The sequence below is a fragment of the Colletes gigas genome, unplaced genomic scaffold, assembly GCF_013123115.1.
Source record: "Colletes gigas isolate AHSC1104 unplaced genomic scaffold, ASM1312311v1 Colletes_gigas_Sc00015, whole genome shotgun sequence".
NCBI lineage: Eukaryota > Metazoa > Arthropoda > Insecta > Hymenoptera > Colletidae > Colletes > Colletes gigas.
Genome location: NW_025106644.1, coordinates 5,786,309 through 5,810,602, shown reverse-complemented (window position 1 = coordinate 5,810,602; position 24,294 = coordinate 5,786,309). Strand labels below are relative to the sequence as shown.

General features: G+C 46.3%; 1 protein-coding gene across 1 annotated transcript; it reads left to right on the top strand.

The window, feature by feature from the left end:
• The first annotated feature begins 17,348 nt into the window (after window positions 1-17,348).
• LOC122399895 (cytosolic carboxypeptidase 6) lies at window positions 17,349-20,054 on the top strand. The gene is made up of 7 exons (XM_043400952.1): window positions 17,349-17,406; window positions 17,520-17,884; window positions 17,948-18,384; window positions 18,449-18,652; window positions 19,081-19,304; window positions 19,479-19,674; window positions 19,751-20,054. The coding sequence occupies exons 1-7, from the start codon at window positions 17,349-17,351 to the stop codon at window positions 20,052-20,054; spliced, it is 1,788 nt and encodes a 595-aa protein (XP_043256887.1).
• The last annotated feature ends 4,240 nt before the right edge of the window (window positions 20,055-24,294 follow it).

Below are 24,294 nucleotides of genomic sequence, written 5' to 3'. Positions count from 1 at the left end.
AAAGAAAAATACTTTTAAAAGAAATCCGCCTCCCCTTTCGCGGAAGGAAAATACGCGACACTTGTACGAGTTTCATTGTAAGTCAAGGGGTGAGAGGTCTTAACCCACTTAAGGGTGAAAAGTCGATGCACCTGTATACCCTCTACGATTATCTCGTTCCTATTCCCGTTTCCGGTATTACGATCACGAGTTTCTCGAAAATTTATGCCCCGTTTTGTGCTTTGGGGGAAACTACCCCTAAGATCGATGGAGTTTCCGGTGTTTTTCTTCGTGGGGATCGAAGAAGCTGGATCCCTGACCTTACCCTGGTCTTTATCGCGCGAAGATCGAGAGCTCGAAACGACGGTGGGCCAAAATTATGCGCCCGGTGACGAAACAAGCAACACTTGGCGGTCGTGCCAATAACCGGCGCCGACTGTGTTTTCGGGGATCCGTGTTTCCGTTATCTCGCGTCACGCGAACACGATCAAACGACGAGAGAAGCATCCCGGGATCGATCGGAGGAAAATGGTGGACCCGGGACGAAACCGAGTCGCGACGCTGGTGCATGCACCAACTGTCCACGAGTGAAATTATAAATACATCCGTCGTATAAACACTATAAATATACGGCGTCTACGTGTGTATAACCTGGAAACAACGTCGTCGATAATATCAGAAACCTAGCCAGAGCGTTTCATTGTAAACGGCTTTACACCGTCGACGGTAATTTTCGATTCTAATTTCGTCGCGATCGATTTCGGGAAGTTTGAAAAATTTATTCCAACGACTCCGCGCCCAATGTCAACGCCGTGGAAACACCATAACGGTGGTGTTGGGAGAAAGGGAGCGAGGCTGGGACCCCGGGACTCGTAACAGATGCGAGACGGTATGCAGAAAAAAAAAATAATATAGGGACACATATGCGCGTCCATTATTCCGCGTAGCTTTAAAACCCAACGGTGCGCGAACGGGGAGGTCGTAACTGCGCGATTTTCCGGAAACCGCCGGCGGAATTATTTGTCGAATTATTATTTTATCGGTTCGATGCGGCTGGTGGATAAAAATAGAAGATTATTCCAGCGCTTCGATGCAAGGGTAGTTGACCCAGTGGTCGATCGGTTGGGTAGACGTCGATTCTCTGATTGGAAAAACTACTTTTAAACCTGGGGGAAAGACGAGTTTTCCTATTCTTTGTAAACTCACCCTTGAGGAATATTAAAATCGTGGTTAATTAATGATTCCTGAGAATTTGTACCCCCCTCCCCCCTTTAGTTTTGTAAATATGTAAAGTTTAGACGCGAGTTTACCCGAATTTTTACGCGACGGGGGATGATCTTTCGTGACGAATCGTTCCATGGAAGATTTACGTTTGCAAGGATCAAAAGGAGGAATCGTAGATCGTGAATCATTCGTAGCGTTGACAAACGCGGTACCCTCTTTCGTTTAGTCATGATCCAGCTGTCGATGGTACGTTTTCGGGGTCCGGCCCCACCTCCGTTCCATCGATCCGACGTGCACGGACATAATTCCGTCGTGTACCAGCCCGCGGGAGCAACAATTCCGCCCGTGAGGTTTCTCCTGGGTCGGTGAACCCCCGGAACGAACAGATTCGTCGATATCTTTGGTATTACTGCTCCGAAAGCTACTCTGGCCCCCAGAAACGGGGCCAACGGACTCCCGAAAACCGATTTTCCCCTCTGATGTGCTCAGTGATGAAACTCAGACTCGTAGTAAGCTCTTTGCTCTTCGATATTTCAGTTTAAACGAAATTAAATATAGATTTCCAAAGATTCTTGTAATTAAATTCCACATTAAGGGGGTTAACTACCCCAATTTCAGTGAAAATTCATCTTCTACTATGAAATCATCGTCTTCTTACTGTAATTTTCGAATATTTGCAATACAGAAAATATATGTCGAACGCATTAGCAAACAAAGTTTTCGAGCCAATGCGGCCTCATCATTGAAGCAGCGCCAGACATAGATACGTCCATAAATACTGGGCTTAAATATACACCTGGATTAAGAATTATAATGGATATATATAAATACCCCAACCTCGGGGAAAATCTATCCTCCTCTATGAACGATGTATCGATCGAGAAAATATCGAAAATATCGAAGTATAATCGATTATCGATGTATTATCGAAGTGCAATCGATTATCGAAGTACAATCGATTATCGAAGTACAATCGATTATATTATCGAAGTACAATCGATTATCGAAGTGTAATCGATTATCGAAGTACAATCGAAAGTATCGAAGTGTAATCGATTATCGAAGTACAATCGAAAGTATCGAAGTGTAATCGATTATCGAAGTAGAATCGATTATCGAAGTACAATCGATTATATTATCGAAGTACAATCGATTATCGAAGTGTAATCGATTATCGAAGTACAATCGATTATCGAAGTACAATCGATTATCGAAGTGCAATCGATTATCGAAGTAGAATCGATTATATCGATATTCCATCGAAGGAATATTTCCACATGTTTTGTTATTATTTATTTACGATGAAAAGGAAAACGGAGGCGCGACAGTTCGGTTCAACGTTTCGAAACATGGCGTACGACGATTCGGACGAGTGTTTGCACGAAAACGAGGAACAACGGCGAATCGATCGAGCGAGGACGTAATCGCCCCCCGCTAATTAAGGCGCGATCGATCGATCCGACGGTTCCCTGTGGTCGCGGGCGTCGAGCCCCGTGTGTCGTTCGCGCGATCGTGTTCTCGCGACGATAATATCGCCAACCATCCCCGGGAAACCCTACGACGCTCCTCGAAGTATGCGCGGGGCGATTGCATAACGTAAACAAACGCTTCCAGGTTGGGGAAAACGATCCAACGCTCGGGATTTAACGCATATTACACCGTTAAAATTGCTAGAAAAAAATTAAAAAAATACCAACACCTTCACTGTCCATGGCACGTATACGGGTCACAGCGCCCACGCTTTTGGATGCGTCGCTGAGAGACCAGACAGTGAACACATTGACGGCGAAACAATTTCCACAAAATACGATATATCAGACTGTAATTATTAAGCAATTACGTTGAACAAGCGTGTAAGGATTGATTCCTTAAAATTCGAGCGCGGTTTAGCGAAACTTTCGTGCAAATGGCGAGAAATTACGGACCCTGGACTTTGAATAACGATCGAACAGGCACGTAGAGGCTCTACGGTCAGTTTGTACGCGAAAAACCGGAAGCGTGGATCGCGTACGCGCAATTAGCAACAGCGCGCGATGATTTATTCAGCCCTAGCCGCGAAGTTGATCGTCGAGGAGTGGCCGATTATCATCGCCACCGTCGTCGGGTGTCTTTCCATCGTTACGTCGCTGTAACTCCCGTCGTAAGGATTATCGAGAGTCTCTGAACTCGAACGAAGTTTCGACAAATTGGTGCGTGGGTATACATCCGCGTAGACAGAGAAAGATAAACCCGGGACTTAATGCTGTGTCTCGTAACTCTGGTAGGGGGAAGGGGGACGAGGGGCGGGGGGCAGTGTGTGTGATGCAATCATATTACGAACGTCGAAAAGGGAGGAAGAGATCGAGGGAAAAAGAATGACGGATGAACGGGGAGAAAGAGAAAGAGAAAGAGAAAGAGAGAAAGAGAGAAAGAGAGAGAGAGAGAGAGAGAGAGAGAGAGAGAGAGAGAGAGAGGGTGAAGAAAGGTAGAGAAGCTCCATTGATTGGTCGGTAGGAACGTTGCAGTTGCCCTGGGGGTATATGAACCCCGGCGATAGCGTTCTCTCTCTCCCTCCCGTGGCTCTTTTTCTTCCACCCTCCCTCCCCCATAGTTTACCCTCGCTACGATTTTACCCCCAAGGCGAAACGCAGGCGCGTCACATGGACCCAGGAACGATCAATACGAGCCTCCCCAACTAGCTGAAACCACCCCTTCCTCTCTCTCCCACTCGTGGACTTTTCTATCCTCCTTCGCTAGCTATCATCCACCCCGGGTTCGCAACCCTCAATCTTTGATATTTCCAGCGGCCAGGCCGGGCATTTTTCCCGTGGAAATATACAAGGACGATCCAACGAGGAGGAGAGTACAGAAGTCCTTTAGCTCGTTTAAAATTGGGGACCATGGGCATCATTTTTTTTGAGAAAATCTAGGTGTTAACTGGTCCTCGGATCAGTAGGATGCAAGCTTTATTATGTTGGGTTCTATTGGTGAAAGGAATGGAAGCTTCAAAGTGGTACCTGAAGGGTTAAACTTTGAGGATAAATATGGAAAAGACTGTCAAGTGTATGCAATTGGTATTCAGGTACTTAGGATGCAAGCTTTATTACTGTGATCTATTGGCCAAAAGGAGGAAGATTGAAACTTGTACCTGAAGGGTTAAGATAATAATAAGGCTCCTATCATAAATATCTAAAAGACTATCAAGTGTTTGCATCAGATACTAAGGCTGCTAGCTTCATTATTGTGATCTATTGGCCAAAAGGAGGAAGCTTCAAAGTGGTACCTGAAGGGTTAAACTTTGATGATAAAAGTCTAAAAGACTATCAAGTGTTTGCAATTGATCTTCAGGTACTTGGGATGCAAGCTTTATTATTGTGTGCAATTGGCAAAAAGGAGGAAGCTTCAAAGTGGTACCTGAAGGTTTAACCTTTGGTTGCAAATATCTAAAAGACTATAAAGTGTTTGCCCCCCATTTTCTTGACCAGGATCTCCAGATCCAGAAGCTTGCAAAGTCTCATTTAAATAACCCTGAGAACTCTCCTCATTCGATCTCGATTCTCTTGTTCTCCATTCCCCTACTCTTTAAGTACCAACTACCTAGTCATCTTCTTGTGAGAAAATCTAGCTGCAATTGGTCTTCAGATACTCAGGATGCAACCTTTATTATTATCTTCCATTAAGAATACTTTAAATTCTTCTTTATCAAAACCTACCCCTAGACCTCCTCTACTTCCTGTTACATCTATGATAATTTCCATTTTTACATTAAATTTGGACAAAAATTGCTTTCATTTTCATCATTTTCAGTCACACTGGTCAGGTCTGTGTTTCCTCCATAAAAATTCGTAGATTTGAGATAGCAATGAAGCTTCCATCACAAATATCTGAAAGACTACATTTAAATGATCCCTCTTTTCCTTCGAATGCGGACTTTGCACCCCTTTTTTGGCGTCTCTATGGGTAACCTATCGCCTCCTCCGGACTCCCAAACCATTCCCTCGAATCTCCGTTCGCGATTAAAAGCGGCGAAATAAATATGCACCTCAGAAAATCGTTCGAAAACAGAAGAAAACGGAAGAAAGCGATACTTGTCTGTGAAAACGTTCATCATCATCGCACTATCTAACAGCCCTTAATCCCTCTCACGCACCATTGTGATCGAGGCCATCATCGCGGACGGAAGCGTCCCTCTCGAGACTTCCTGCTTGTCCTCCACGAGGACCCGCAGTGCCAGTTGCTCCATCCTGGATCTGCTTGATCCTTCATGCACACTCTCGCCGTTATTCCCGGTCATATCCAGTTACCGAGCTCATGTTATTCGCACTCGACCGTCCTCGAAACGATCCTTTTGTCTTTTAACGTTCCCTTTTTTTTTTCGTCTGTCTCTCCTTTCGATACATTCGGAGTTTGTTGCATATCTCGGGGCATATTTCGGGAGCTTCGAACCGAAAGTACAAAGGGGAGAAGGAGCGCGCTCGCGATCCCCTGGCCGCGTTGCTTTTTCCACCCTGCCACGCCCAAACTTCCATGGCACCGCGATACTGCGCCGTGGAATACCTCAGCTGATGCGTTTCTAGGCTACTCGACACCGAACGAACATAAATCACCGATCTTGGGATGAAACGGTTACGGAAAAGAATTTGGAGATATTTCAATTTTGGAAAATCACACGAATGCGCTTTAAAAAGTAATTTTTGCTGGTTTTGGTAACACATATTAAATTGTTTCGTCAGGAAGAACCTAAATTGAATGACAATTTTTGGATAAAATGAAAACACAAAGGATTTTGGACCACTTAAATTTTAAAAAATCACAAATGAGATTTCAAAGCAATTTTTGCTGTTTTTAGTAACACATAATAAATTATTTCGTCAACAAAAATATAAATCAAAACACAATTTTGAGATAACAGGAAAATTCACTAAAATTTTAACCACTTAAATTTTAAAAAATCACAAATGAGATTTCAAAGCAATTTTTGCTGTTTTCAGTAACACATACTAAATTATTTCGTCAACAAAAATATATATCAAATCACTATTTTGAGATAACAGGAAAATTCAACAAAATTTTAACCATTTAATTTTAAAAAAATTATAATTCTGCTTTCAAAGTAATTTTCTCTGTTTTTAAAAACACATTTCGTCACAAAAAATCTAAATTGAATCACAATTTTGAAATAACAGAAAAACACACCAAAATTTTAACCATTTAAATTTAAAAAAATTATAATTCTGCTTTCAAAGTAATTTTTCCTGTTTTTAAAAATCACATTTAAATACATTTCGTCAGGAAGAACCTAAATCGAATCACAATTTTCAGTTAAAATGAAAACACAAAGGATTTTGGACCACTTAAATTTGAAAAAAATCACACATGTGTTTTCAAAGTGATTTTTGCTGTTTTAAAAACACATATTAAATCGTTTCACCAGGAAGAACCAAAATGGCATCACAATTTTGCGATAAAATGAAAACACAAAGGATTTTGGACCACCATAATTTCAAAAAATCACAAATATGCTCTCCAAGTAATTTTTACTATTTTCAGAAGCGCATTTCGAGCCAGAAGATCGCGAGATTAGGTTTTCGGGGGAAGGACAATGATCATGGCTTGGCGAGAGGCATCCTGGTTCATCGGGGATGCATGGGGTGGGGTAGAAACATATATCAATGACACCTGACAGCCGCGCATACCAAAAACACATAGATCGATGGTACACAGAGATCGATAATAAATACTTGCAATCATAACGGTAATAATAACAACAATAATATAACAATATAATAATAGAACGATAATAATAATTCGAACGTCAGAAAGTTCACAGAAGCAACGAAAGTAAAGAAACAAATTAACATACCGGTTAACGATGAAAATCAGTGGTTGGAGGATGCCGATATCTGGGCGTAGAACGAAACGACGGTGGGTTACTCTTAATTATTCTTTTTTATTTTTAAATATATTATCTTTCTCTTTTAATTTCTTATCTATATTAACTAGACTCTCGTTTTTTTTCTCTTTCTATTTTTTTTTTTTTTCTTTCTTTAAATTACTATTATTACTTCGTTTCGATGCTTGTTGTTAAAGTTTCTCTTTTTAAACGACGTATGTGTCTGTGTGCGTGTGCGTTCGATTTACATTCCCCTCGACAACCCGGCGATTTTTACGCGGATCTTTCGAATTTAAACGTGGATTCGCGGGGGAAACGCGAGATTAACGATTCACTATTTATCGATCGGTTCGAATCATCGAGTTTTCACGCGGAACACTTGATTCCTAAACGTTTGGGGCTGGGGGTGGTGTGGGTGGGTGGGGGGGATAAAAAGACCGACGAAATCGCGGAACACACCCTCTAGTGTCTCTCTTTCACTCTCCTCTCTCCCTCTACCTCACCCTTTCTCGTCCGTGTTTTGTCTCTCTTTTTCGTCCCGGCGGGGCCTCTTCTCACGATTAAAGGATCTTCCAGACGACGACGTTGGCTTTTTCGCTCACCAAAAAAAAACCGGATCGCGATATCTCGTTTCTTTTTTAAGCAGCCAAGGGCGCGAACGTCGATCGAGTTCGATCTTCGACTAGTTGGCTGGGGTCCAAGGGTCGAGGGGAGAAAGAAAAGGGATCGAGGAAGGGTGGTCCAGAGGGACGAACGAAATCATAAGATCCCCGACGGCGGACGCACGTGGACGAACCGAATTTCTCGTGTATCTTCCCCGGTTGGTCGATCGTTACTTCTGTTGGTTATTGCACGCTGGTTCTTGCTTATTTTGTGTGTGTGTTTTTTTTTTTTATTTTTATTGTTTCTCGGTCTCGTTAACCCCGTAGTTTATGGTCGAACACACAGACGCACGTGGGCGGGTGGGGGGAGGGGGGGGTGTATAAAGCAAAAATGATGTACAGATATTCGGCGAGGACGACTTTTTGTGTATGTAACCAACGATACGGTAAGATACTCGAATTAAAGGGATTTCAAGAAATGAAGAGAGATGTACAAGCAAATAGTAAGAATGTTGCGGGTATAAACGGTGTCTACAACGCAATGCCTTTATGTGGTGCGGTAACTAAACTGACGCGAGCCGCCAGTCGCCGCCAATCGCCACCCCCGTTACGGTTCTGGCCAGGCAGATGGGGGTGGGGGTAGACGGAGGGTGGATCGAGACGAAACGCGTGGAATCGAGCGAGAGGGGAACCCGCGAGGCGTTGGAATGCACGCAGGCGCCCCCCGGGAAAGGGGCAACGAGTGCACCCCTCCGTATACCCCCTAAGACGTGCCCAAGAAGGACGGAGGGGGAAAAAAACCGGAGGGAGAAAGGCGAAAAAAGTCGCGGCGAACGGAGAAGAATGGAAATCGCGAAGGAGAGGGGTGGATGCACGGTGTACGCGTGCGCCCGGAGACGGAGGCAATGACTGCATCTTCCGGATGCCGTGGTTCACCGCGAGAGTGGGGGCAGGATACGCAGACCGAGATGAGAACTCGAGGGAAAGCTGCGCGGCTGCGCGGACGAGCCAGGACCGTCCGACGCGCCGCCACCCCCTTCGAAATCGTGACGTTAACTCGTTGGGCGCGGTGAGAACGATGACGAAAATCATCCCCCCCCACTTGGGGGCTCTGGGAACCTCGACTTTTTCGAATGGATGTAATGGAAATTGTACCAGCTACGGATTATCGAAAAGAATCTTTTTGAGAAGTGTTCTCAACGATTGAGACCATTTTTGGGTTGGAAAAATGGTTATTGAGGATGAAATTGTTTTAGAAAGAAGGTATATAGTACTCTTTCAACCCCTAATATAATGTTTCTCTAAACTAGGGTCTCGTAAATTATTCTGTAATTTTTGTTTCCATCTAAATTTAGTTTCATATTTTTTTAACCCCCAAGTGGATTATTGGAGCCATTGCAACCCTCTGTAAATTTAAACTAGTAATTAATTATTTGACACCATTTTTTTGGGGATGCAAAGATGGGTATTGAGGGTGGAATTGTTTTAGAAAGAAGATATATAGCACTCTTTCAACCCCTAATATATTGTTTTTCAAAATTAGGGTGTCATTAATTATTCTGTAATTTTTGTGACCATCTAGGAGTGACCAGATCCCACCATATTGGTTCCATAAAACTCTGGGAACTAGATAAAGGGGTAGAAGTCTAGAACAATTATTTTATTTGTTCACTTCTTCGCAAAGGATGTTCACCCCTCAAATAAACAAATATTGAAGTCCTACTAGATCTTGAGACCTCTGAGGTTCTATCAAGAACTAATAAGGGTGACCAAATTCCACCATATTGGTTCCATAAAAATCTGGGAACTGCGTAAGGGGGGAAGTTTAGGATAATTCTAAGAGAAGAAGTCGAGAGAGAGGGAAGTACAGAGTCGAGGGTGCCCAGGAAGTACGCACGCGTCGTCTAGGGTGGGTGGTAAACAATGGCTGCTCATTAGACCCTCTGGACCTCGCAGCCACCGATACTTCTCAAACGAATGTTCACCAAAAACCAAATCAAAGAGAAAAACAAAAATCTATCCCCCAGAAGACTCCAAACTAATTAAATTAATTCCCAAATTTCCATATTACCCCTATCATTTAGTAAAAACTACTGAGAAAACACCCTGAAATGGATGAACAAAGCAGGGGTGCTCGTTTAAAAAATTAATGGCTGCGTGGTTAAAGCTGGATCGGTAAATTCGACGTGGAAATATTGTTTCTCTCGTCTCTGTTGGACTCGAGGGGTGGAAAACATGGCGAGACGCGGGGGTGGCGAGTGGGAGCTGCGCAGGCGCCAGCGGAGGGTCGAAACAGAGGGAAGAAAATTCAGGTTCCCGTAGACGAGAGAGGTTCGACGAAAAGGGGGTGAATCGAGGGTGGAGGGGGTTGACGGGGGGGCTCGAGGGCGCAGGCGCCGCGTCCGAAAACGGAAATCCCGTTCCCCGGGGGTTGACCTCCCTCCAGAAGACCTTTTCGACCGTGCGAATGCGGCCAAATTTTCCCCGTGCCTTTACCACGCACACACCACCCCCCACCCCCTTTTCTACGGTCCTTTTAACGCGCGCGGATATTCACGAAATTTTCCGGGAGAGTTAAGCTTGAAAATCCGCTATTGTCGGGTTTCACTGGCAACCCGTAATCGTTTTGACTTCCTTTTCTTTTTATTTCCTCTGCTCCCCCCTTTCAGATTTCGTCTATTTTATCAGGGGTATGAAAATATTGTGCTTTGAGACGGTGGTTACATGCCTGGAAGAATATTCCAACCCTTGGCGTGGAATCTTAGGAGTACACGTGCTGCATTAATGAATGCACGTGCCTCGAAAACGTAATTAAATGTTCTTGAACGAAACTAGGGTAGTTACATTGCAAAAAGTAATTATTACATTTGGAATTTTGCTTTGTGGGGTAATATTTTCAGCTTGGAGGCTCTAGTCTGTATTATGAGGGAAATAACCGTTACCCAAGCGTGGAAGAAGGTTCGAGTATCGATAGTTCCTCGACCACAATCGAGAAATCGTTCTTCCTTATCGACTATGGTCGACCACAATCGAGAAATTGTCCTACCTTATCGACGATTGCCGACCACAATCGAGTAATCGTACTACCTTATCGACTATGGTCGACCACAATCGAGAAATCGTACTACCTTTATCGATGATTATCGTCCTACGGAGGATCGTCGACCCCAAAACGAGAGGATCGGATCGATACGCGCGCCGGCCCGCGCGAATATCGTTTCCGGGCGTTATTGCCCCGCGCGAGTTAACGAACAGCCACGCGGGGATCCCCGTTAATGACTCAGCCCCGGAATTACGGAGCGCGAATCGATCATCGCGGGAGAAATAATTGGTCGGCGGCACCCTGTTACGTACGCGTTACGAGACACGAGACACGCGGATGAAAAAGCTTGCGCCGAGAAAAGAGCTGCCCCCCAGAAGAGGGGGGGGATCGAAAGAAAGCAAACGAAGGGAGGGAGAGAAAAAAATGAAGGGATGATAATCTAATGGTAAATAGCGTGCGTACGGGGGACAGACGGGACCCAAGGGCGTAGACAGCGAAAAGTCAACTTGGTCGCGGGGACTCCCGGATTAAATATAAGAGGAGGGGGCCAGGTTGGCCTAGGTAAACACTGTTTTTGTGTTTTTTGCGTATATGCAGTCGAAAGTAAAGGTCGAGAATTGACAGTAGAACTACCGGAAGTGGTCATAATGATTGGTAATTTCTAATGAAAAAATAAGAATTTGTTTACCATTTCTTTCAGTATCTATCGTTTTGATTCCTTTGGTAAATAAACGAATAAAAATGGCGAACGATCGGTCGAAATATATTCCCAGGGCTCGATCAAAGTCACGATGATAAAAAGACAGCCAGACAGTCCGTAGCAGGGGACGAGGGGGTCAGGGGGGGACACCGCGTAAATCCCGAATCCCGTCCCGGGCAATTTATAACACTCCTCCTCTTTGTCCCGAACTTCCGTTCCGTCGAGTATCCTGGGAACAGGGAGCACCTAGCCCAATTGCCCCCTCTTCCTACGCCATTGGGCGTGTGGGGCGGCGGGAGAGGAGCTCCGGTGCCCAACGCCGGCACAGGGGGTTTCGAATATCGATCTCTCCCGCGTTCTCTCTCTCTCGTCGCGTCTCTGCTCCCTCCGCGGGAGGGTGGGGACGGGAAGGGTTCACCAGGAAGTCCCCAGCCAAAGCCCAGGAGCGGAGGACATTCACCGGCGACGAGCAAACACACGCCTATCACCGACCCAAACCCGGACCAACGCTCTCCGGTCTCTTCAAACAATTTTTAAACAAATACTCAAATTTTACACATTCTTGCATCTTAATATTTCAAAATTGCTCAGTTGTAATTTTTGTTAATAGCGAAAAATTGTAAAAGATATGCTCCATTATTGATAGTAAAAATTGTTAAAAATATGCCCCACTATTAATAGTAAAAATTGTTAAAAATATACCCCACTGGATTTTTGCAAATTTAACAAATGTAAATTTGGTCTTTTATAAGGGAATGGATAAACATTTCTCCAAATATAATTGTTGGTAGTTCTAGGTCTTCAATGCTGGACCAATATTATAAATTTTCCAAGCTGTTGCAACACAAGTATATTTGCAACAATCATTGCAATTATTAACCCTTAAATACACTCTGTGACTTATTTTACTTAATGTTGATTTTCACCAAACTGATAAATGGAAAGCAACTTCCCCTTAAAGCATTTAAAAAATAACAAACTAATAGCCAATTTAAACAATTATTAGTTTAAACTTCTAAAAGGCCCTCGAGGGTAATAGATGGTTGAGGGTGGATTGGAAAACTGTTTTGGAGGACACGATTTTTGTCCCTAATTACATCTGCCCAACCTTTGGGGGAGGGGGGTACCTGAGGTCACTAACAAGCCAATTTTAAACAAGAATTTAAGGGTTGTAATGCACTAGAAATAAATGTTTAATTTTCAAAAAGTCAATTTTCATCAGAGATTGAGGATCATTTTGACCACCCTTCCCCAGTGCTAAAATAAACAAACCAGAGAGCCTCGAACGGGGTTTCCAAACCTACCAGGTAGACCGTAAGTCGTACTCGTTACGAAAATTGCACGGAGAAGTTCGTGGAACCCAGGAAAGTTCAGCGGGAGGCTCAGGTCTGTGGGAATTATGCAGGTTCATCGATCAACCGACGTCGGTTAACACGGTTACGCGTACCCAGTACGGGGGGTAGAACTATCCGGGAAAGTATCCTCCGGACGTCCCCCTGCAACCAAGTTTCCATAATTCCATCCCCTTCTCGCGGGGCCGCGCCATAGCTGCGCCTGCTCATCCGGGATCCCCGGAGCCTGGCCAAAGATAGATATGCGCGACTCAGGCTCGTTTCGCGCGTTCCCTCCGTTGCACGGAACGTCGCGTGGACCCGCGGAACGAGGCTGCACCCCGGTGCACCGCCTGCTCTGCACCCCCCCTCCCCCACAACGCCATCGACCCGGGGTCGTTACGCGCGCGGATTACGCGGTTCCCGCGCTCACGCGTATTAAATCCATGCCGACCTCGTTAGAGCTGTTTTCGCCCCGAAATTCCGTGCTTACCCCCCCACCTCGAATCGAATTAAACCCTTACACGCAGGGGCAGTTACAATGGTACAACGAAACAATCGTTACTAGTCGTTATCTCTCATCAATATTGATACCCCACTCAATTTTTGAGAATTTGCAATAATTATCCGCGAGGTGGTGTTCCTGCTTCACCCCCAGCCCCCTCATAGTGTATTAAACCCCTACACGCAATGGTAGTTACAATGGTACAACGAAACAATTGTTACTGGTCGTTTCAAATGAAGTAATCTCTGATCAATGTTGATACCCGACTCAATTTTTGAGAATTTGCAATAATTATCCGTGAGCTGGTGTTCCTGCTTCACCCCCAGCCCCCTCATAGTGTATTAAACCCCTCCACGCAAGGGTAGTTACAATGGTACAACGAAACAATTGTTACTAGTCGTTGCAAAAGAAGTGGTAATTTTTGAAAATTTGCAACAATTTTCTGAGAGGGAATGAAACGACATTGCATTGTACGTTTCTTTAGGTATCTGTCGTTTTAGTTTCTTTGGTGTTGTGGCGTCAGGTCGCGTGCTCGCCGCCAGAGGGCCACGGCCTTGACTCTCTCGCAAGCGCTCGCCTAACCCTTCGTTCCTACATATATATAAACTCCTGAATCAACTACCCAATGTCCCAGCGTCTGATGAGTCCTTTTCCATCTCTAATCAACAAATAAATAAATAAACAAAAAAACCGATATCAACACCGCAAAGCATTTAATGCACATGCCCCCCAGGATGTCCCCAAATGTAACCCACTGTGAACCAGTGGTACCAGGTCTATCAGTCTCTCAGAACGTTTGAATTTGAGTTGTTTGTTCGACAAAGAGAGTCGTCAGGGGTTGGCACGGGTGCGATGAACCTGGGAGGGCAAGTTACCCCCCGGGTGCACGAAGGACGAAAACAGGAGGAAAAGAAGACACAGGGACACGTATCGATTCAACAGAACCAAGGAAACCTGGCGTGAACCCGCCGCCCCAGTGTCGTCCAGTCTGCGAAGTTGGAGGTTCGCGTGGACCAAGTCCCCGGGACAAGTCAGAAATCAGAACCGGCGCTCTCGATATGTCCGACACCGAGGAGACTGGTACGTACACGCTCGATACGTCTTCGAGAGTTCGTAACAAGCACGGGGTGGAAACCCCGTTCCGTGACTGAAACGCCGAGCACGTTAACACGTTACCGTGGATCTCTCTCCCCCGCCTACGGCGATCCCGCACCTACACAGACCTGCCAACCGCGTGTTTCCCCCTATATCTCGACGTCCGTTTCCGATGGATCTCCTCTGTGATCCGTCAAGCCGATCGAATCCAGCGGTAAGTCACGCGAGAATCTTAACTGCGACCTGACAAACGTTACGATGATCATTCTCGCACCGCGAAATCCCATTCCGTGTTCTTCGTTATTACTTCCGACTTCCGGGCCAGGGTATCGACGACAGAAGGGAATCGGGGTATCAGAGTGATCACGAACAGAGAAGAGGTAGGATTTTTAAATCGACTCGACGATGGTGAAATTCATCTAATTTGATGAGCAAAATTGTTCGGAAGTAACGATCGAAGCTTCCGTTTTTGTGCCTCGGGGAGCACGTAGCCCGGAATTGTTAAAGATTTAGCGCGAGTTCAGTGGCGCGTATTATTGTGTGTCCTACCCCCCTCCCCCCTCCGCCGCCCCCACTCGTTCCCTCTCTGTTCCAGTAATTGTTCGCGGCTCTTCTCTTCTCCGGGGCTCTTTGTCCCACTTTTAATTGCTCTTCCTAACCGTCGGTTCCAGAGCATCCTCAGACCTTTTTTTCCCCTCCAATTTTCCGAGTATCTTCCTTTTTCACCCCCCGACCACCCCCCTCCACCCACCTCGCGGTAATCGCGACGAAACAACACGCCGCGGACATTTGCCCGGGCAAATTGTGAAAAGTCACTTCCTGGGAGGCTGGAACGCCTGTCCCGTTGCGGACAAGGTGTTTGCCACTGATGTTTTGCCACCCCCCTCTTCGATTATACAAGAGTGGACCAGCAGAAGGTGACTATAATATCTTTCGAGGCGATCGACATTGGAAATTTGTAGGAAATAGAGACTTGAACTTTGCTGCAAGTAGAAAAGGTGATGTATGGTCAGACGCTACTAGTGTTCGATCGTATATCGCGCCTCCTAGTCAAAACGCGTTATTGCTGGTAGTTTTTCAAGATCTAACGGGTCGAGCAATAGTGCTGGACCTTTGTCATGAGACTAACAGCCCAAACTCTCCATAAGAATGTTCAATTTTCCCGTGGGAGATCAATTTCCCAACCGCAAGCAAAGTCACTGTTGGTCACCAAGTTGGACCCCCTAGTCAAAACGCGTTATTGCTGGTAGTTTTTCAAGATCTAACGGGTCGAGCAATAGTGCTGGGCCTTTATTATGAGAATAGCAGCCCAAACTCTCCATAAGAATGTTCAATTTTCCCGCAGGAGATCAACTTCCCAACCGCAAGCAAAGTCACTGTTGGTCACCAAGTTGGCTCCCCCTAGTCAAAATGAGTTATTGCTGGTAGTTTTTCAGGATCTAACGGGTAGAGCAATATTGCTGGACCTTTGTCATGAGAATAACAGCCCAAACTCTCCATAAGAATGTTCAATTTTCCCACAAAAGATCAATTTCCCAACGCATGCAAAATCACTGTTGGTCACCAAGTTGGCTCCCCCTAATCAAAACGTGTTATTGCTGGTAGTTTTTCACGATCTAACGGGTAGAGCAATATTGCTAGACCTTTGTCATGAGAATAACAGCCCAAACTCTCCATAAGAATGTTCAATTTTCCCGCAGGAGATCAATTTCCCAACCGCAAGTGAATTGCGTCACTGTTGGTCACTAAGTTTACCCCCTAATCAAAAGTAGTTTTTCGAGATCTAACGGGTGGAACAACATTCCTGACCCTCTGTCATGAGACCAGCTGAAATACACCACAGAAATTTCCCATTTTTCCCATAGTCGAACGATTGGAACGCATGGAGAACGAGTCACTGTCGGTCACTAACATTGACTGGCTACGCAAAGTTCACGTGTGGTGTAACACGTTGCTGCTTTCAACCCCTCGCAGCAATGAATCATTGATAACAGAACCGTGGAATCTTGACGCAAAACGACCCGCGTAGCCTACGACCGTGCACGATCTCTCCTTTCTTCGTTCGTTTCGTTTCTTCGTCGGCCGGCTATAGTCGCGAAACTTACTTTTATGCGTCATTTAAGTCCGACGGGAATCCGCGAATGGAAATAGACATCGATCGATCTCGATTTAGATCCGCGGGAGACTATGTTTCTTTCACAGAGAATAGAGAAACAGTGTAGGGGGGCAGGCAGCTAGAAGTCACGAGTTCGCGGAACAAACGTGACGTGTCTGTTCGCGCTTGCCCCGTTCTCTGTACGAGCCACGTGGGCCTTCTAGTTTCATCCCTCGAAACATTTAACAGCGTCCTCTAGCACCCCCGCCGCCAGAGGGCCACGATCTCGACTTTCTCGCAAGCGCTCGGTCGACTACTAAATTTCGTGGCTTTACCGATCTCTCTCACTTCTTGCATTCAACAAAAGCAACTAAAGGGAGCAAGGAAGAGAGAATACTAATCTAAAGTTCGTTTGCAGAAGTTTTAACTCCGATCGTTTCGTGACGAGGAGCAACAGCTCCAGCCGCGCTCGAGCGGTTCCCACGTGATCGGGGGCTAGATTAGGATGGGGAAAAGTCGTAAGTCCGTCTGGCTGGACCCACCACCACCCTTCTCTCATTTAGATTTCGATCGAACGGCGCTGGTCGTGACCGCAAACGATTTCCAAACCCGCTGTCGGCGCCGCGGTGGATCTCTGACGCGTGGCAGCCACGCGAATTCCCGCCAACCCGATTCCACCGGGTATTCGAACCGCGCGAAATCACGAACGCCGCGGCGAGAGATTCCTTGCACGAGAACCGACACGGGAATTAACCGTAACGTGCACGATTTCAACTTTATCGCGTAGGTGGGCAAACGTACACCCACGCCCGCGGCGTTAGAGCAACCGTGGAAGGTAGTCAGTCTGCTCTCGCGACTTCTGCCCGGTGGATCAGCGTGTGTCTTTGCTCGACAGAGAGAGGATGGCGCTGGGGGAGGGTCGCGACCCTTTGGAGCACACCAGTCTCTATCAAAGAGCCGGTTCGTTCCTCTGCTCGAGCCATTTGCGTTGCTCAAAATCGATCTTTGAATTGAGAGGGGACGTTAGGAACATCTTAGAAACTAAGAACGATCAACGAACGAAACTGTTGCAGAGAGTGAGGACAGTGACACGGAGGGTGGACTGGGTAACGTGAACAAGATGATAATGCGACCGCCTGGTCACAGCGGAAAGGCGAAGAAAGGACACATCTGCTTCGACGCCTCTTTCGAGACTGGCAACCTGGGCAGAGTGGAGCTCATCTCGGAGTTCGAGTACGATCTTTTCATACGACCCGACACCTGCAACCCTCGACTGCGTCTGTGGTTCAACTTCACCGTGGACAACGTGAAAGCAGACCAGAGAGTGGTCTTCAACATCGTCAACGTGTCCAAGAGCGCCAGTCTGTTTAGGAATGGAATGACACCGCTGGTGAAGAGCAGCACCAAGCCCAAGTGGCAGAGGATCCCCAAGGACCAAGTTAATTAACAATTTACCACGAATGATGATCGAATAACCATACTAGTGTGCATGTTCCCCTAGGTGTTCTACTATAGATCGGCTCAGCACCAAAACCACTACGTTCTGAGCTTCGCGTTCGCCTTCGATCGCGAGGAGGACGTCTACCAGTTCGCCCTGAGCTACCCATACTCCTACAGCCGCTACCTGGCCCACCTGGACAACCTTTGCACCAGGTTGACCTGCACCAGACGAGAGACCCTGACCACTTCCATTCAAAAGAGGAAGATCGAGCTGGTCACCATAACGTCCAACTTGGACGACGCTCAAGAGTACCCTAGAAGAGTGGTGGTCGTCCTCGCCAGGGTTCACCCGGGTGAATCGCCCTCTTCCTTCGTCTGCCAGGGTCTCATGGACTTCCTGGTCAGCTGCCACCCCATCGCCCAAGTCCTCAGGAACTACGTCGTCTTTAAAATAATACCCATGCTCAACCCTGACGGTGTCTTTCTCGGCAATTACAGGTAAGTAGCCAACAATTCGACCTTACAAAACGATCCCAACTTGGTAATCGATTTGGTTCCAAAGATCCACGTCGATAGGGGCGGACCTGAATCGTTCGTGGAACAAAGTCTCGGACTGGCTTCATCCAGCCTTGGTAGCTGTTAAACCGATGCTGAAGAACCTGGACAAGAACACCAGGACCCCTCTGGATTGCGTCCTCGATCTACACGCGCACAGCAACGCAACGGGGGTGTTTGTTTATGGGAACACTTATGACGATGTGTACAGGTAAAAGCTTACTTTACACCTTCGATGTATGGTTTCGATAACTTAACGTAGGCAAAGTGCACAAGAGGTCACCTCCTCAGAGACTCGCCACCAGAGGGCCTGAAAGCTCTTGGTCTCTCTCACAAGCGCTTGTCACTGACCCCTCCCAGCGTCTGAGGCAGAGTCTGGCTGCTAGTAGAGCCTTACTACCGCCTCAGACGCTTGGGACATATTGGGTAGTCAGTCGATCGCTTACGAGAGAGCGTGGCCCTCTGGTGGCGAGTCTCTGAGGAGGTGGAGTCCCCAGGACTGACGGATTCCTCTAGCAGGGCCCTGTCACAGTTTAGTTAGAAACTAGACGCGAGAAAATGTTGAGAAACACCTGGAGTAGCGAAAAAGAGATTTCCATGCCACGGCACTATCTAACCAAATGGCTGCCAGCCTTTCAGGTACGAGAGACACATCGTTCTGCCGAAGTTGCTGGCGCAACACGCCGAGGACTACGAGATTGGGAACACGATGTACAATCAGGACCCACACAAGTCCGGGACCGCGCGACGTTATCTGTGCTCGATTCTGAAGGAGCACGTCAACTGCTACAGCATCGAGGTATCGATGCACGGATACAATAGAAAGACGACGCCTGGCATATTCCCCTACACGGAGGAAGGATGTATCCTTTAAAACACGATCGATCGAGCCTGACTCGACAAAGTTCGTCGTTCAATTACGATTTGGTCGGACCAAACGGAGGCATTGAATAATTCATAGCGTACTGAGATTGGAAAACAAAGTTTGCCTAGTCTGCATATAGATGGCGAAAGAATCTTGACTATACAACTCACAGATTACAGGCTGGGACGCAATCTGGCGAGAGTTTTTCTCGAATACTACAAGCTGATGGGCCTGATACCAGCTGGACTGCCTGATCAGCCATCGACTAAGAAGAATCGTCAGTCGCGACCCAGGCACCGTACTCTGAAGCAACCCAAAGCAAGGATCTCCAGGACACCGGCTCCCATGCATCTGGCCAACATTCACGAGTAATTGGATACACGGAATGATGGTGTTTTTCTGTCGTTGGTTAGGTCTGAATCCCCCGACTGGTTCGATCGGTAGGTACTTCCAAGAGGAGGCAGAGCCGCCGGCGAGCGGCGGTTACCGATCGATGAGCGGCACGCGGATGAGCCAGCTAGGGACCGGAAGTGGAAGTGGAACGGGCGTAGGCGGGTGCAGGAACCGGAGCTACAGGTTCCGGAGCCCCGGGGCACCGCTCGACAGGGTACAGCCGCCGTCGAGACATCCCGCCGAGCCTAGGCTCACCATTATCGATTTCAATCAGCTGACAAGGGGCGGTTTGGAGCTGGCTACCGGCAAGAACAGGGCAAAGGTCACCCACAAACGCGCCAAGTCCAAGAGGTAGCTACAAGGACGTCTCTGACCAATCGTCGACAGGTAAAAACACGACTCACGAAAGAAGCCCCGGGACTGTTCTCCACGGCTCAGTTCACACGATTTACCCCCTTCGGTTACAGCGATTCAGGGCTACCAACGGAACCGGGGACATCAAAGTCGCGGCAGACGGTAATTAATCATACGAGACTGGGGTGGGGGATATTGCTATCAAATTTTTTTCGGATCGCGTAATCGTTAAAATTCCATGTTGTAATTTATATAAAATATATAACAAGTACGCTGAAAAGAATTTTTATAAACAATCTTTATTTACACTTTGTCGATTTAACCCTCGGCGACCGAACGGCGGACTCCGGGTCTATTTTTACCCAAAACTTAATACAAGCTTTCCAATCGAGTTTCAAAATTCATTACTGTCGTTAATTTTATGAATAAAAATGAAAATTTCACGACTCTTAAAGATATAATTTACACGGCTCAATTTTGACCCCGATACAATACAAGATTTCTACTCGAATTTAAAAGTTAATTTTATGAATAAAAATGAAAATTTCACGACTCACGGGTCAAATTTGACCCAATCGAATTTTCGCATTATCGTATTTAAAAATTCCTCCTTTATCAATATCGTTAATTAAACAAGTTGAAAATGAAAATTTCACGACTCTAAATTATACAGTTTGCACAGGTGCAAATGGCCCCGGGAGTCCCCCGACGAGGGTTAATAATTACATCGTCGCGCACAACGCACGATGTAACGAGATCGACAAAATAAACGCGAGAGAAGTAACGAGCGTAAAAATCAATCGTTTGATCGACTTCTCTCGCGTTCAGGAACACCGCGATAGAAAATTATCCTTTTACAAACTCGCGTAAAAAAAAACATAAACATCGCGATGGAAAAATTATATAAAAATTTCCATAATTTTCTACGATCACAAATTTTTAAGCTTAGAAAAATCCCACGACCAAAGGATAATTTCCATGATCGCCAGCCCGCCCCCCGATCGCTGGGGTGCGTCGCAACGAAGATCGTCACGCGCATAAATGAAGCATACTTTGTTCCACGTACCTGCGACAATTACGTTTCCTAAAACTCAATCAATCCGCGGGCTCTGTTGCACGTGCATCGGATGGACAGAGGACGCAGGTACTACGCGGGTAAACACCTGACCGATTACGGGTGCTACAGATACGCGGTGCTGTCGCGGGTGTGTCCGTGCATCGGATCGTACACAAACGTGACGGACGCGGATCGCCGATACACGGGGATACGTATATCGAGCGTGGCGAAACGGCGTCGTCGTCGTCGTCGTCGATATTCACCAAAAACGATTAACCAACAACGAACGGATGTATCGCGTACGTTTTCTGTGTATGTTGCGCGTGACACGAAATATCAGAAGACGTCCGGCGTTACGCGATCGCGCCTCTATGTCCTGCCTCGATACGTGTACGTGTGTGTTGTGTGGGACGCGTAACAGAGTCAGCCCGATGTATACGTTGCGCGTATACGAACCCGCGATGTGTAACGTATCGCGGGGCGTTTATACGTGTTGTACATATGCGTGAACGTGTGCGTATACGTGTATGTATGTATATACGTGTACGTGCATGTGTATGTATGTGTGGTCGTGGATATGTGTGTATGTGTGTGTGTGTGTGTACAATGTGTCAATCAATCGGAACTGAAGAATGAACTAAAACGGAAAGAAATGAAACTATAGCGAAAGAAGGGAGCAGACAAGCGGCCAGTAGCTCTTCTACTCCTGGACTCGAGACTGAACTGGCCCGTGGCCCGTTCCGCTCGACACCGCCACGGCACTACCCTCCCCCCCTCCAACTCTTCCACGCCCCCACTAACCACCCTGCATCCACTGCTTCCTTTCATCCCCCTCGTTCACTCCCCACACCCCGCAATGGCAACGCGCGGCCTCCGAACCGCCCGGTACTTCGGGGTTGGATGAGACTAGGGCGGTGGTCGTTGAACCAAGTATATAGACGAGCTGTCTGCGTCGTACCGGTTGCGCACGAACGCCTCTACCTTTCTTTCTCTTTCGCGCTATGTACCCGACCGCGACCCCTTCGCGCAGTTTGCCTCTCGCACCCCCTCGATTTTTCCTTCTCTTGGTACTATATGTCCTTCTCCCTACTGTTTTTCTCTTTGGTCTCTCTTGTTATTTCAACCCCTCCGCCCTAACCTATCTTAGAATTTCTGTCTCTCTCCCGTGTTCATTGTGTTCGCGCCCGTTTCACTTTTTTTCCCCCGTTCCCGCCACCCTCTCGCCCGTTCTCTGTATATCGCTATTCCCCTCTGAGTTTCCCATCCCTCCTCTCGCTATTCCGTCGTACTGTTATATTTCTCTTACTCTTACGGTTCTCTCGTTATATCCGACCGCCATTCGTAACGTTTCTACCTACGTTCCGTTCGCGTATCCGTTTTCCCGTTCGTTTCCTCCATCTTGGCGCCCTCTACCTCGCACGCGCTCTAACCTCCCTGTTCCCTCTCGCGTGTCGTGCTCCTTCAACCGCGAACGTGCCCCCCAGGTAGAGCTAGCGACCTCTACAAAGCCGAATAAACATGCACGGCTCGTGCACCAGCTACGAACTAACCCTAGAATCGTGTGCTTGGGTCAAGACAGCCCCCCTGCGAACGAACCTTCTTTCCTGATACGATACAGGAAGCAATTTCCTCGCGTCTCTAATAAACCGTTTATCACGACCTGTTATCCTTAAAACCCGAATCTTTCTTTCGTCACGCCAATTACACTAATTTACACCGTTACAACATTGTTCGGAAATTTGGCATTCCAACACGACCGCCATCTATACGGCAAAGTCAAGTACTCGAAACGATCGATGACTACGAGTCTCTTTGATAACTTACTTGCAGGGTATCGAAAATGTAGCCCTGCTAGATATTATAACAAATCAGGTACCAATAATATTTGAAAAATACCCGCGGATGTAATAAGAATGTCTGTAATTCTCGAATATCGACGAAGATGCTCGATTTAAAGTAGCAATCGAGTGTATGCAACGTCGTACCTGCTAGGCTTGCGATTCTCAAATATAAAAATGTTTACGAGATTCGAATATTACACGAAAAATAATTTCAACCTCGCGACAGCCAGGATTGAATTTATGGGATGGAGAAAGGGGTCGAAATGCCCTTTATCCAGCTGATGCTCGTAACCAGATATCCTATGTAGCGGCCACCGACCACCGACGACCACCTAGGAGCCCGAGTGAACCCGAAACTTGACGAATTTGCACGAACCGAGTAGGTACGACGTGGTGGGTGGAGACCGACCCCGGTTACCCGGGCTCGATCCCCTCCACGGACACTTGTTATACAGGGAAAATGTTTCTAGAAATTGCATTTTTTTCGTACGAGTTTCCTGACATCAAGAAAATTATTCCTACGAATCGAAAATAACTTATCTAGCATTGTATTTCGTGCAGTCGTTGTATCGATACACTTGGAATTTATTAATTTCGTAACGGTTAATCGTTTCAGCTTTACAAAGCGTTTATCTCGCCTTTATAACAATCGAGACTGAAATAAACGATTAGCGAAGAACTGAAACTTCGTCCTTGATTCTAGCGATGCATTTTCATGACGTAGTCATTGTTCGTAACAATGCTAGACGACTAATTGTTGTCCACGAGCGAAAAGAATGTGTCTTTGTATTTTAATCGCTCGACTTATAAATAAATAAAGTAAACAATTATGCACTTACGAAATACAGCCACGCGATACATTTCCTTGCATCGGAATATGTAGATTACTTCTAATGTAGAAGATAGGTTAATGACTTCAACACTTTTTCACTGTCTGTTCGATCGATTGTAACAATAATAATTGGTATACCGTACCAATGCACTGACTATCAATGTTTTCGACGTACAATTTGAGGTTATACACGAAACGGCTATTTACACTTTGTACTACACAACGGTTGTTCATTGCAACGTTTAAAATACAAAATTCGATTTAAATAAATGTCTTAAATATGCTATCTCGCATTTGCTCGACGAAAATGAACGTCAAAGGTATCGAAAGATGACTGTACCCGTATATAATAACACATTATTATTAATATCGTCCTCCCAGCGGTCATCCGTTGTTTTCGATACTTTTCGACAAACGAAAACAACGTGCCTTCTGAGAATAAACATCACGCGACACAGTACACGTAAAAACTAATTTCTGTAAAGTGTCTCGTGTTATGTTACAACGGTTA